This window comes from Haplochromis burtoni, unplaced genomic scaffold, assembly GCF_018398535.1.
Source record: "Haplochromis burtoni strain Fernald_Lab_line unplaced genomic scaffold, NCSU_Asbu1 Contig_17, whole genome shotgun sequence".
NCBI lineage: Eukaryota > Metazoa > Chordata > Actinopteri > Cichliformes > Cichlidae > Haplochromis > Haplochromis burtoni.
Window position 1 is genome coordinate 1,907,264 of NW_024582378.1, and position 13,971 is coordinate 1,921,234.

The window sequence follows — 13,971 nt, forward strand, 5'->3', positions numbered from 1 at the left end:
ACGCTCAATCGATTAATCAACTGGCCAGTATTGAAAACAGTGAAGAACACTCTCAATACTGAATACTGAAGATAAACTGGTTTAAAAAGCAAGCTGTGCTTATGACATAATGAGCCATTTCAAATTAAATTCACTTACAGAGTGCTTAATAAGATGTCCAGCTAAGCACATGCAGAGTTTACTTAAAGCAACAATTATCCGTTATCTTACCAAACCAAAGTCTGTGCTTTTCCCCCCCCCAAAAGTTATTTAGAAATTATTTCACAGCTTAAAAATAAACAGTTATTAATGTCTTTATTACAATTTTTGTGATTCTCCCCTTTATGGGGGACTGAAACCTATTTAAATAAAAACAAAAAAACAAAAACAAAACGCAAAAGCATCAATTTCTTGCTGACTAACCTTCGAGGCCTCCAACTCCTTCACCTTCTCCTCGGCTGTGGCCAGTTTGGCCTTCAGGGCTGCGATCTCGTGCTCCATAGGCATCACTACTGAACGCAGCTTCTCTGCATCCTCCTGGGCCTTCAAAATAATTTGCATAAGATAATTATAAATGTGCACACATGGAAACATCTGGAAACATTATTTCCTTTAAACAGCAGATCATTAGTTAGATCTGTACATGTAGATGATAAAAGAAGAACCAGAGATGGAGTGTTGAGAGGCTGGATGATTATTTTTTTTAGTTTTTGTTGTTATTTTTGATACATTTTTGTTCAATTTGGTAAATCATGAACCTGTTTCCTAAGACTGTACAAATCCACAGTAGTTTCACAGACACTTAACACACACACAAATACACAAAACAATATAGAAAAAATACCCAATCAACAGGAAATACAAAGTACAACACCTAAATTCGTGAACTTCAATGCAAATAAAGCCTAAAACATCAGCTTATTTGTATCACGCTAAAGAACACAGTAATATTTTAGGAAAACATACCTGCCTCCAGGTCATTTAAAATTAGCTTTAATTTGTTCCAATAAATCAGCTCCTTGAGTTTTAGCTATTTTCAGCTCTTCAGCTTTTAGACATTTAAGGGCTCAAAGCAAATGTGTCCATAATCTGATTAATAATCTGATCCAACCAGATGATAAACAATTCAAAGATTTGCATGTTCCTGCAGCTATGTGCTCCTCAGATGATCACGACTCCCAAGTTGGGATCTTATTCCTCTGAAGTCACAAAGATTTGTTGATGAATTTGGACATTACAAATTTGATAACATATATTTTAATGTTAAAAAAGAGATTTGAAACACATTCATTTGCACTGTTAACCAAAACCTTGTTACAATAAATGAAGAATTATTACCAACTCTTCACCTCAATGACTGAACTCACATCACTGGGAGATATTTATCAGATTTCACAGCTTCCTCTGCAGCTACAAATGGCTTAATAAAACTTTTAAATCACAACAGCAGCACAGATCTTGATTACAGAGCTCCTCTTAAAAATGTTTCCCTGTCTTAATTAAGATGTCTCTTAGAACGTGGGTGAGGGAGAGGGCCAGCAGTCCTCATTCCATTTTTACTAAGCATGGGCAGATCTTTAAGACAGCCAGTCAAAACTGCAGCATGTGAAAATAATGCTACCGTTTGGATGAACTTTTCTTCCTGGCAATGAAACACAGTTAAAAATGCATCTGACAACAAATGACACACAGTCCCAGCCATGAGCAGTGTGAAACTTGAAAGCTCTGATATGAATTTTGGAACTGGCCTGCAAGACTCAGTATTGCTTAAGACACAGGAAGGAGTCCAGCTGGCCGAAGCATCTGGGACATTGCGTTCTGTTCTCTGGTATCCATCTTGTATTTTTTTTAAAATTTATTTTATTTATTTATTTTGGGGGGGGGAGAGACTTGAGAGGAAGCAAACAAACTTCAGAAAGTTAAGATTCCATATTAGCAGAAATTAAGGGAGTAGACAAAACTTTGAAAAATGCACGTAGCAGACATACTTTCTTCATTTCATCCTCCAGGTTCTCCTCCTCCTGACCCTCGGAGAGCCGGCGCCTCAGCTCGCCCAGCTCCCTCTCCACCGCCTCGCGATACTGGTTCCACTGGACACGCTCCTGCTCCAGGCGTTGGTGGAACTGGACCTCATACTCACACACAGTGTCTGCACGGGGAGAGGAGAGGAAGCAGGCGATGAAACCGAACAATAGCACATCCACATCGAGTCGTGCAGTCAAGCGTGAATACATAAAAACAGGAACAATATTTCTGATATAGGTGGGGGATAATTTTCATTTCAAAATGTTTTTGTGATGGTTATTCATGATAAAGAAGTAGACAACAGATTTTTAGAGTTGCGTTTATTTTTTTAAATCAGTTAATCTTTCAACTATTTTCTTGGTTTACTGTCTTAAACTAGTTAAAATTTACTTACAAAAAGTCTATAACACCCTTGTTTTGTACAACTCATTTCAAACTGGTTTCTTGAACCTGACAGGGAGTTCACCGTACTCAAATGACCTCTGCAGTCACCAGGTCTAGTCCAATAGAGGACTTTTGGGATGCAGTGGGCATTCACATCCTGGATGTGCAGCCGATAAATCTGCAGCAACTGTGCGATAGCACGTGAATGATCTCCTTTTTACCTACATGTTTAATAGAAAGTTTATCATCTAGCCAAGATTCCCTCCATGCCGAAAAAATCTTTTCGCTACAGTCCTCTGATCTGACACTGGCCTGGATCAGAGGGCTCAGTGTGAGTATGAGCCAGCAGATGAAGACACTACACTACACACAAGCGTCACAGGTAGTTCTCACTGTGAAGTTGAGATAAGTGAGTAAAAGAAAAATTGTCTCAATCTGAAGAGACAATATTCATATTTGGTTGAATTTATATGGAATGACTCAACTGTTAAATGACTGTTATATGACAATGTCTGTAATACTGCAGTTATTAGAAGTTTTAAGTGTAACCATTCTAAATTTGTTAATAGCGCACTAAAAATTAACAAATTATGTGTAAATAACATCCTTTTTCTTAGACTAGCATCCCCAAAACTGTCTGAAGATCACTTCCTGTAGTTTCAGGAGTTGTTAGTGCACAGACTTTGGTCATGCTTCCAGTGTGAATGCAGAGCAATGATGACATGATGAAAGACAGGAGGAGATTTCTGATTGGTTTTTACTACTGATGTGCAAATTTGGTTCTATGAGGTGCAATGTCATCATATTTGTTGAATTTTTTTTGTAAGGACTACCCGGGGTGTTCTTCAGTAAGACACAAGGAACATCAACAGAGGCAGTTACACCTTACTATGACACCTGATTATGCCTACGTAACTTTTACAGCCACTTTTAAGGCCACCAGACTCCTTTACAAAAAGTGGAACTTCGCTTGACAGAAAACGAAAACCAGAATACAACTTTCTGGTTTTAACTCATTGATTCAAATGTCAAAAGACGCATAAGAAATCAAGGAAATCAGCTGTGGAGCAACAAATTAAGTGAGCTGAGATGTTAAATTACTGCTGTAATCCAAGGAGACTGAACAGTATAACAGTTCCCCCTCAGAGAGAGCTGTCTGGCAGCACAAAGATAAAAAATATTTTTTAATCAATAGTTACTTATTCACATTTGTTTGTGTTATGGTTTCACTGCGACCTCACAGTTAATGTAGTGAACAAACAGCTGAGACAGCAAGCCTAGTCTAACTGGTTTGTCTGCCTGTGTACAGATGAGCTGCACACATACCACTTCAGTCAGGCTGAGGCGACAGATGAGTTGAAATTGTATGCAGTGTATGGATTGTGTGTGTGTGTGTGTGTGTAGTCTGTGTTTCATAGAAACCCTGGCAGCTTGGGTAACATTAGAAAAGATCACCAAATTTATGGTTGTGTGTATTAGAATTATTCCAAATAAAGTTTGAAAATGAGTTTCCCAGTATAGCGTGTTAAAGTATGGGAAAAACCCTGGAACAACCAGAGTGATGGAGTGTAGTGGTTTAAAATATTCATCTACAAATGCAAAGGTCCCTAGTTCAGTTCCAGGGGTTGACACAAATCCTCTGCGTGTTGCATCAGTAAGGCCACTGGTTATAAAAATCTGCTTGTGAATTAGCAGCTTTTATACGCCACTCTCTTCATGCCTTTACAAATCAAATGATCATTATCTACCTGAAGCCTCGGTCCCTCCCTCTTTAATTACATTAAGCACAACGGGCATAAGTATGCACTGTTTTCACAGTTAACAGCTTTCATTCACACTTTACTGCTGCACAGACAATCACAGGACAGCTTCATTCATAATCACAAATATTCAGAGGATCTACTGGAGCTTATTTCAGCATGTTGATAGTACTGTTCTGGTTCAATTTACTTTAAAATCAAACAAACTTTCAGTGCATCTCACATTGGATCCATCTAGGCGCTAAATTAAAAGCTCTATTGAAGTACAACTAGACGTTCCTCAAATTACATGTTTTTTCTTGGTGTGTACAATGGATTATAGGAACTTGCCTCACTATTAATGACATTTTGATACTTCTGCAGCAGTAACAATTACTGAAAATGAACTGTTAAAAAGGTTAAACATGTATCAATATTACATTGTATTAAAAGATCTATTCCAACATACATATAATGAAAACTTTCAACATTGTTTTATGTTTTAAATCAGTAAAAATCAACAAGTGCTAAAAACAAGAAAACTGGATTAAATCAATTAGATTTACTTCACAACTAAAGAAAAAAGTCGAGTCAAAGATTAAAACCAAAATGTAAATATTGCACAAAACCTTAGGAGTGCTTCTTGTGACCAACAGCACATCGAGACTGAGTTTAAGCATTGATTATATCATCTAATTTTCATTTTGGAGCAGCGGTTAATAACCCCACTGTGACTGCACTACAATCAGGTCATGTTATTCTACATTAATCTTTATTCCTATTACATGCACAGCTCTCATGCACAGGTTGGTCCCTGCACGTTGCCGATATGCTCACTTTAATTTGTTTGAGATATGATCGTAAAATGTCAAAGTCTGACTAAAAGGTGTCTGATGTACCACCAAAGATCACGCTCTAGAACAGGGATGGGGGAACTCCAGGCCTCGAGGGCCGGTGTCCTGCAGGTTTTAGATGTGACCTTGATCCAATCACAGCTGATTTAAATGGCCAAATTACTTCCTCAGCATGTCTTGAAGTTCTCCAGAGGCCTGGTAATGAACTAAACACTCAGGTGTGTTGACCCAGGGTGAGATCTAAAACCTGCAGGTGGTTTACAACAGGGACGCTGGTTTTAATACTCTCAGTGGAAGTCTTGTGTGTGGCCTTGTACTTGTTCCTCTAGTCCAGCTGGTGAGTAAAAATTGTTTTAGTATGGCCAAAAAAAGATTTGTCTGAGCCAGCATAACATGGCATACATGTGAATCATGAACTTGTGGTAGAAGTCCACGTTGACAATCTGAACTTAGAGGATGAATTCACAGAGCATAACCTGATGAACGTTTTTAAAGAACGAACAAGTAGTTTGCAAACTGTGGACTTGTTGACTGAAAATCACAGAGTCATAGGAGGAGACCGAGTCACTTTGAAACATAAGTTGATCCCAGGCTGCACAGCGCCAAGTGGACTTCCAGGGATTGATCTATGAATAGAAGCTGCACTGGAAGCCAACCAGACATGAAGGGGACCTTGAAGGTGAAATCAACAAGCTTTAAATCAGGTAGAGCTTTTGTTTTTGTTTTCTGGACCTGCCTTCAGAAATGTTTTGATCACACCACTTAAATGTAAACAATCTTTTAGAGAATATATTCATAGTGTTATCAATCTAAGTAAATACCCTCCCAAATAATAAGCAAAAGAGCAATGATATTAGGAATAGAGGTTTTCACTGCTCACATAGCGTCAGGCTCCATTTACCTTTCATTATGGCCTGCAGGGAGGCCACCTCCTCCTGCCATTGGCTGCGGACTTGGTCGATGGCTTCCTGTTTGGTGTTTTCCGACACGGTGGCGACAGCTTTGATGGTCTCTATCTCAGCCCGGGCCTGAGAGAGCTGGGTCTGGACGGAGCTCAGCTCGGAATGGGCGTCCTCCAGTGCAGCTGTCTGCCTCTTCAGCTCCTCTGGAGAGAGGTGAGACATGAAATGAATGATGGGAGGAGAGAAGAATGCACAATGTGACACTTGTGTATTTCAGACTTTTTTCCTTATTCAGCACAGTTGTTTATATATTTTAAAAGAAGAACCTTTCAGTGTTGCACCTCAGCATGCACGAGTTCAATTCAAACAGACAGTTTAAAAGGCCAAAGATGCTCCACAGCTATGTCCAACAAGACACTTTACATTGTGTAGAGTTTTATGACCATCCACACCTTCCTTGGAGAGGTAAAGCTCTTTGAACTTGGCCCGCTTCTGGTTGAACTCCACCTCCAGCTGCTGCTTGAGTTTGATGAACTCGGCCCTCTCCTGCTCCAGAGCTGCCACTCGCTGCTGTAGCACCGCTGAATGATAATGAAGGAGGAAAAAAACAAAACAAAATTAGCTGCTGATTACATGTAGCTGAAAAGTAATCATTCAAGTCAAAGGGCAAACATCCACAAAAATCAGTGCACTCATTACGTCGTTTATCTCATTACTAAGGACTCAAATCAGAGGGTGAATAAAAGCTAACAAGCCCTAAAATGATATGAATACAAATTATTATTGATGCTTTTGGGATAAATGTGGTTCTTAGAAATTATGACAACTTTCAATTTTATGATTACATATATCTAATATAATCAAACCAATAAGTACAACGATTAAATCACTGAATTCCTTGTATGGTTCAGCCATAATGTTACGCAAATGTTAAATGTAATTAGGCTGAAATATGTGTTATTACATCCAGTACTATCTAATCTACTGATCATTAATGTAATAATGTGACAAAACAGTACAGACTAAATGTCTCTGGATAGCGATACAGAAATGAAAACATTAACAAATAATTTATTATTACGAAGTAGCAAATCTGCAAAATTTGAGAACTTGAACTACTTGGGAACTAAGACTACTTTTTACTTTAAACAAAAGTTCTAAATAGTGATTTTTGCAGATTCGTTTATTAATATAAGAGAGGTCATGTGGTTTCATGTGGACAGTTACTTAACTTTTATTATACTAGCATGTTTCAGCTCGTGACACCTTTAAAAACAGAGTAAAGTCCACCAGTGGCCTCTTTTACAAGGCTGTCAGCAGTCAGCTAAATGGAAGCTTTTTCTTAGATAATTTTAAATAACTTCTAGATATATCATATGTAGAAGCTCATAAGAGAAGTGTGAGGAAAAATAAATATAATGTATGTGGCATTAGTCGTTTATAAACATTTCATAAACAATCACATTTACTGATTGTTTTTAACCTTTTAACCTTTTTAACTTTCCACGTGACCATCACCAGTTTGACTGAAAAAAAAATCCAGGGGAAAGATACACTTCTTAAATGAAATAATGAAATATTTCAGGTCATTACTGTCACAAGTTTTGTAGTATCGTTTTAAAATTTTCAATATGGAGAAAGCTACTTACTATTTTGGGGGGGTAAGGATCTAAAACTATAGCTTTATGAATATGGACTATCACGATACTGTGGACAAATAAGTATTTAAAAAATGTATATGTAGAAAATATTTAAAAAATTTTGAATGTAATGTTAACAAAAACTTGGTTCTTTCTAATAATAATAATAATAATAATGAGTGGTGTCATCCCTGTTTTTCAGATAAATCTGGTTCTTATTAACTATGAAAAACATCTTCACATCATTTTATCATTTAATATATCTAGAATAATAAAACCGATAAGTACGCCCCTTAAAGATTATTTTAGAAAAACATCTAAAAACAGACTCACCTTTATTACTTACACACTTGCATTTAATGAACCATCTTGATGAACACCCACATTTAAATTAAAAACAGCACATCTTATTACATGTGTGCTACAATGCACAGTGGATCTACTAAAGCACAAAACCTTCAGCGTCAAATGAATAACATATTTTACTCCATTATCAAACTTTAACTCAAACTTGACAAGATCTTCAAATGCTTTTTTATTGTTGGCATCACCTCACCGAGCACTGGTACGTGCAGTGCAAGATATTTTAGCCATCCACTGAACTGCTGGGACGATTTTCATGATTGACATGATTAAAAATCTTGCTCTGCTTAACTCGGATGAGCTGGATATTGAAGCGTTACAAACACATGCTGCCATCAGTAAAGTTGCAAAGTGCAGTCTTGTTCTTGTGGGCAAACTATCCAACATCAAGATGCAGAACCTAGTTAAAGGGCCTTTCTCCTCTCTCCTTTGTCGTGTTTGTTTAGCCAGCCATTATAAATAGGTCAATACTAATATCAGCTGATAAATTGTGCCCACCAATATATCAGTCAGGCGACGCATAAAATGAAGTATAAAAACCTCCCGCCAGCAAACACAACCAGACACTGGTTTTCCTACGGTCCTACATTTTCCTACTTCTTCATCTCTTATTTAAAACCGCAGCGATACAGATAAAATCCTTAAAGCCAGACAGCCAAACGGAAACATTTACGAGCAGCCGGACGGTTCAACTCAATTCCACCATGATCATCTGACAGCCAAACAAAAGGAAACACTAACTCCATCGCCACGTATTCATAAGTTTGTGTTGTATTCAAGCACAGCATATATCAAACTCCTTTTCTCACACTTACCTCAGCTCAAAAGCTCTGCATCTTTTCCTTCTTGGTATTAAAATAAAAGCTGACTGCTCTGGTGTGTAACCGATCACGTCAGGAAGCCACAAAGATCACATGATAGAGCGCATAAAGAAAGTCAGTAATTAACCAATTTAACAGCAACGCCAGTTCATGATGATGCAAATATAACAGAGGCTCAACCTCACAGCAGCGTTTTTGCCTTTGCTTGATAAAACAGTGACGGTTTGAGACAGAAAAGTGGGGACAGAGTGAGGGAAGGAACATAGCAGAGGGCCCTGGGTTGGACTCAAACACCAAGCCTAGCGGCATAAGATCATCTGCCGAACAAGGTGAGTTAAACTGACGCCCGGCAACAGATTACTATTGTAAAAAGGAAGCACACCCACTTTAAATTCTAAGATATTAACAACAGCATGTGACATATCACACCGTTTCTCTATCTATTTGTTAGTAAGTAAGCCAAAAATGCAGAAGCAGGCCTCAGTTAGCAACTTAAATGTTAAAGTTCATAATAACATAATTAGAAAAAAAACAGGCCAAATATGGCTTCATCGAAAGGGCTGCCAGTAGAAAGTGTCTTCTCACCAAGAAAAAAAAAAACATGGCAGAACGGCAAAGTTGTATCTGACCAAACGACAAGACTTCTGGAAATCTGTCCAAGGCTAATAGGACTAAAGTGGAGATGTCCGGTTTCATCAGGTCCACACCTTGCTTGTCACATCCATGTTCAAAATGCCAAGAAAGCAAAGGCAAAAATGATCAGGGCTTCATAACCAGATCCCACACAGAAGGTGGTTGATATCATGTGACACCGCAAAGGAAGGAGTGTTTAAGAAGCAAGTCTTGATGCAGGGGTACTGGAAAAAAGTGACATTTAATAACAAAAAATGTAATAACACATTACAGGAAGCTGAAATAAAGTCAAAAGACAGCCTTGCAGCAATCCACCACTTCATCTATTTCGCATGTCTCTCCAGCCCAGGGGTGGGCAACTCCAGGCCTCGAGGGCCGGTGTCCCTGCAGGTTTTAGATGTGTCCTTGAACCAACACAGCTGATTTAAATGGCTAAATTAGCTCCTGCAGTTCTCCAGAGGCCTGGTAACAAACTAATCATGTGATTCAGGTGTGTTGACCCAAGGTGAGATCTAAAACCTGCAGGACACCGGCCCTCGGGGCCTGGAATTGTCCACCCCTGCTCCAGCCTCACCTGCATCCTCCTAAATAAGCACAGGTAAACAGGGTGGTAACTTCCTAACCTGTGCTGAGTAACCCAAAATATAAACACACATAAGGCTATAATCCTAGTTCCTGCTGACATACAACTTAAGTTTTCACAGTACTCTAAGCAGTTCTGTGAAAACCTAAGTTTGTTCTTACTGCTCCACAAGTTTAACAGGGTAAGTAGTAGCCAAGTACCGCTAATCAAATGCAGTTGTTTAATTGATCAGCAGCATGTGTGACAACTTCTATAAAAGACTTGGCCATTTGCTGGTCTGTGGTGTTCAGGTGTGTGTTAATGCCATGACATTCCAAGGACTGAACATCCCAGCAAATTCACCAAACGTCAAATGGTGGTGCATTTCTCAGAGAAACTGCAAAAACACCCAAGAAATACATCTCAGACTACAGGGCTCAGTTAGCCTGTTAAATGTTAATTCATAACACTACAATTAGAAAAAGACTGAAGAGGTATGGCTTGTTTAGAAGGGTTGCCAGGAGAAAGTCTGTTCTTAGGTTTGCAAAGCTGCAAAAACAAATGTCCTTTGGACATACGAGATCAATGTGGAGGTGTCTGACCACAATGAACAGCGCCACATCACGCCACATTACGGTGATGGAGGGGTGATGATTTGGGCTTGCAATCCACCATGATAATCCAGTCTTCTCTGTATTCTAGAGTCAGATGTGATGGCATCTAGCTGAAAGTTCAAACTTGACTTAACTTTCCTGCAACAGGAAAATGATCCCAAAAAAGCAGAAAGTCTATAAGAGAATGGCTGAAAAAGAAAATAATCAAGGTGCTGCAACGGTCCAGACCTCACAATGAAATACATTGAATTAATTCCAGCCACCTCAATTCCAACCTCAATGGACTGACGCAACATTGAAAAGGAGAGTGGACCAAAAATCCTCCACACCACAATCAGAGACTGATACAGTCATACCAAAAACAATTACTTCACGTTAATGCTGCTAAAGGTTGTTCTGCAAGCTACTGAATCAGGGTGTGTACTCAGTTTTTCACACACTGCTTCTGCATTTATGCTGTTTCTCTCAAATAAACATGATATGATGTCACATGATTATATTTAAACAACTCTAGAACTTGGTAAATCAGAATAAAAAAATAGTAGCTAAACCTTTAAAACAAAACTGAGTAAATGCTATCTGTCCTTGACTCACCCTTTGCATACAGTTAGAAAACAGGGCTTCCCTTCATATTTTAACTATCCAGACTGTTTAAATGTTAATTTCATGTGAAAATATTGTCTGGTGGGGAACAAAAACTAATCATTAGTGAGCCAGTCTGCTTCACAGGTGAACTGATGAGTAGAAACACTGTCATTGGTATTTTATACCAGTTTCAAGTTAAACAGGCCCTGCATTTTCAGAAGTAAGTAATTCCCTCAAACCTCACGACTGAATGAAGGTAGGCCCGTTACTAATTACTGTTTCAAATATTCAAATCCTCCGTTTACTCACTGCAGGCAGCGCTTTGCACTTTGAACAGACACCGTCTTTTGTCTGGCTGCTTTTAATATATATTAAGATAAAAATAAAACCGCCACAAAGCAGTTTCTTTCAGTCTATTTTACCACCACCCTTTGTAACCCACTCACACAGCAACTTTTGCTCAACAGGTGCCATTGTCAAGAAGTAATGACATGTGTATGACTGCTCAGCTCAAAGCAGCACCATTACTAACACCTGGCTCTCCAAAAATCTACAGGTATCTGCAGCTCAGTGGGTGAGCAGGTGACCATAGCCCTTTGCTGCGTGTCTTTCTCTCTCTCTTTGCCTAAAGTCAAATGCCAAAAAATAATATTGGAAAAAAAAACCCCAGCTTTGTTGAGAAGTCATTAACACAACCAAAGCAATACCAACAACACAATTTTGCATCACACCAGATGATGCTGAACACAAAGTGCTTGTATGCCAGCGAATATGCAAGACCTTCCCATTATTTCTAGAGGTGCATGTGTGCCAAATTAAATAATAAATAAAAGAGCCACCTTTTTTCAGAGGCTACATTTATGGGTCGTCACAGGAGATCATCTGCCCCCATCTCACCCAGCCCCTAGTACTCTGCTCTGTTACACCAACACTCTTCATGTCCTCCCTCAGTACACCCATGAAACATCTCTTTTTGTCAGTCAGCATGGTCATCTTGTAAATCTTCCCCTTCGCTCTTGCTTTTATCCTTCTGTCAAAATTCACTCCCACCCTCGTCTCCATCGGCACCACCCTTGTTGCACTCTCATCTTCATCTCTCGTGTATACTCCTCATTGTTTTGGATTGTTGATTCCAGGTAAACTCCTCGACCGCCACTATTTCTACTTGTTGCATTTTCATTGTTACACCTGTCTCCCTCTCATTCACATACAATTTCTATTCCTTTCTCTCCAGAGCATACCTCCACCTCTCCAGGCTGCACCCTATTCTCCTTACAGATCACTATGTTGATCTGTGGCAAACATCACAGTCCATTGAAAATCCTGCCCGACCTCATCTGTCAGCCTGTCCATCATCAGAAGCAGCTCAGAGCATATCCCTGATGTAATCCCACCTTGAACCCATCTGTCACTCCTACCACACACCTCACCAAGTGCCATCTTAAAACATTATGTACAGGTCTATTTATAAGGCATAAAAACAAAGGTAACCACTAGGAGATGCTCCCATCCCTCAATCTCTAATGTGTGTGTGGATTTGTGACAGACTCTCAAGCTACAGAGTGTCTGTAATATTACCTCCGAGGACGCATAAAGCTTAAATTGTTTTGCATGTATTACCGTTGTCGCAGTCTATTTTGTTTAACATAAACCTGGACTGGAATTCTTCACACAGTTTGTAGAAAGTGGGAGCCCCACGTTCAGCTCCTGAAGCTCCAGATGCTCTCAATGCCGCCTCTGGGTCCCTGGACCTCGGCTTGATAACCAAAGGGAAAGCCTCCTGCAGGATTTGTCAGTATCCCGTGCACACCACAGAGCACGGCCACCGATGCAACCCATATGACTGACCCTGTCAGTGCAGGGCCGGACTGCCAGAGGCCAGAGCAGACCTTTAGATCAAATTAGTCAGACTAGCCAGAGCTAGGAGCTAACCAGCTAGGTGTAACATTACTAAAGAGACAACCACGTTAGCTTGGATATGTCACACATGCACCTCATGTTCAGCTATACAGAGCTTCAGTAAGTTTCCACAAATTTGTGAACCACTGCGCAATGTTAAATGCCCAGCATGAGGCAGTGACACGTCGCATTGAGGATGCTAACTAGCTAATGTTGCCAGTGATGCAGAGGCCGTCGCTGGCTTCGCTGCTCCCAGCCCCTCAACACACCCACCACAAACCGCCAAAGACACAAGAAATTTACCGTCATGTTGGGACGACTGAGGGGATCCCGAGGCCTCCGAGGCCATGGTTTCCTGAGGGGGGCGTGAGGCAATTAGCAGGGCGGTGAGATCAGAGCTAGGAGCGTCCAAGAAAACAAGCTAACATCACAACTAGTGTCAAGCTAGCGACGAAAGAGTGCGACTTCTGGTTTGTCTTTCAAAATAAAATCACCACTTGTGAACTCCCCAAAAGGCCTGCGTTTATTCGTAATGTAAACCAACATAGAAATAAATACAAGACAAAATAATCATATATTTACTTATTTCGAAAGTTACTTTCATATCTGTCCACCACTTAGCAGTTTTGTGCTAATATTTTGAAAGCACAGAGTCATTTTCCTATAAGTAAACAGCGTTAGTTTCCCAATTCCGGTGTCACCTTTTTAAAATAAAATCGACTTGTTTTTTCCCCCCCCCCAAACTAAATCTCGCTTTCAACAATTAATTCTTAACAGAAAACAAAAGAGATATTTATCAACAGATGATATAAATCCCAATTATTGTGAATGTGCAGCTGCACAGGAAAACACCTCCCTAAAGATTACACTATGATAAACTGATGTAAAGTCATGATTTATAAGAGGAACTGAAAATGTGAGAGACCTACACAAGAGTCCAGTGTTCAGTGCTGACACTGGCAATGTTTGTA

General features: G+C 39.5%; 1 protein-coding gene across 2 annotated transcripts in view; it reads right to left on the reverse strand.

The window, feature by feature from the left end:
• The window catches only part of rabep1 (rabaptin, RAB GTPase binding effector protein 1), a 45,235-nt gene extending 31,775 nt beyond the window's left edge, over positions 1-13,460 (reverse strand). For both annotated transcript variants that reach the window (XM_005916035.2, XM_005916034.3), the window contains exons 1-5: positions 13,304-13,460; positions 6,336-6,464; positions 5,883-6,086; positions 1,968-2,128; positions 403-522 (exon numbers count right to left, since the gene is read on the reverse strand). In XM_005916035.2, the coding sequence (XP_005916097.1) occupies positions 403-522; positions 1,968-2,128; positions 5,883-6,086; positions 6,336-6,464; positions 13,304-13,349 (660 nt within the window). In that variant the 5' untranslated portion in view covers positions 13,350-13,460. The remainder of the gene's footprint in view (positions 1-402; positions 523-1,967; positions 2,129-5,882; positions 6,087-6,335; positions 6,465-13,303) is intronic.
• Between the last annotated feature and the right edge of the window lie 511 nt (positions 13,461-13,971).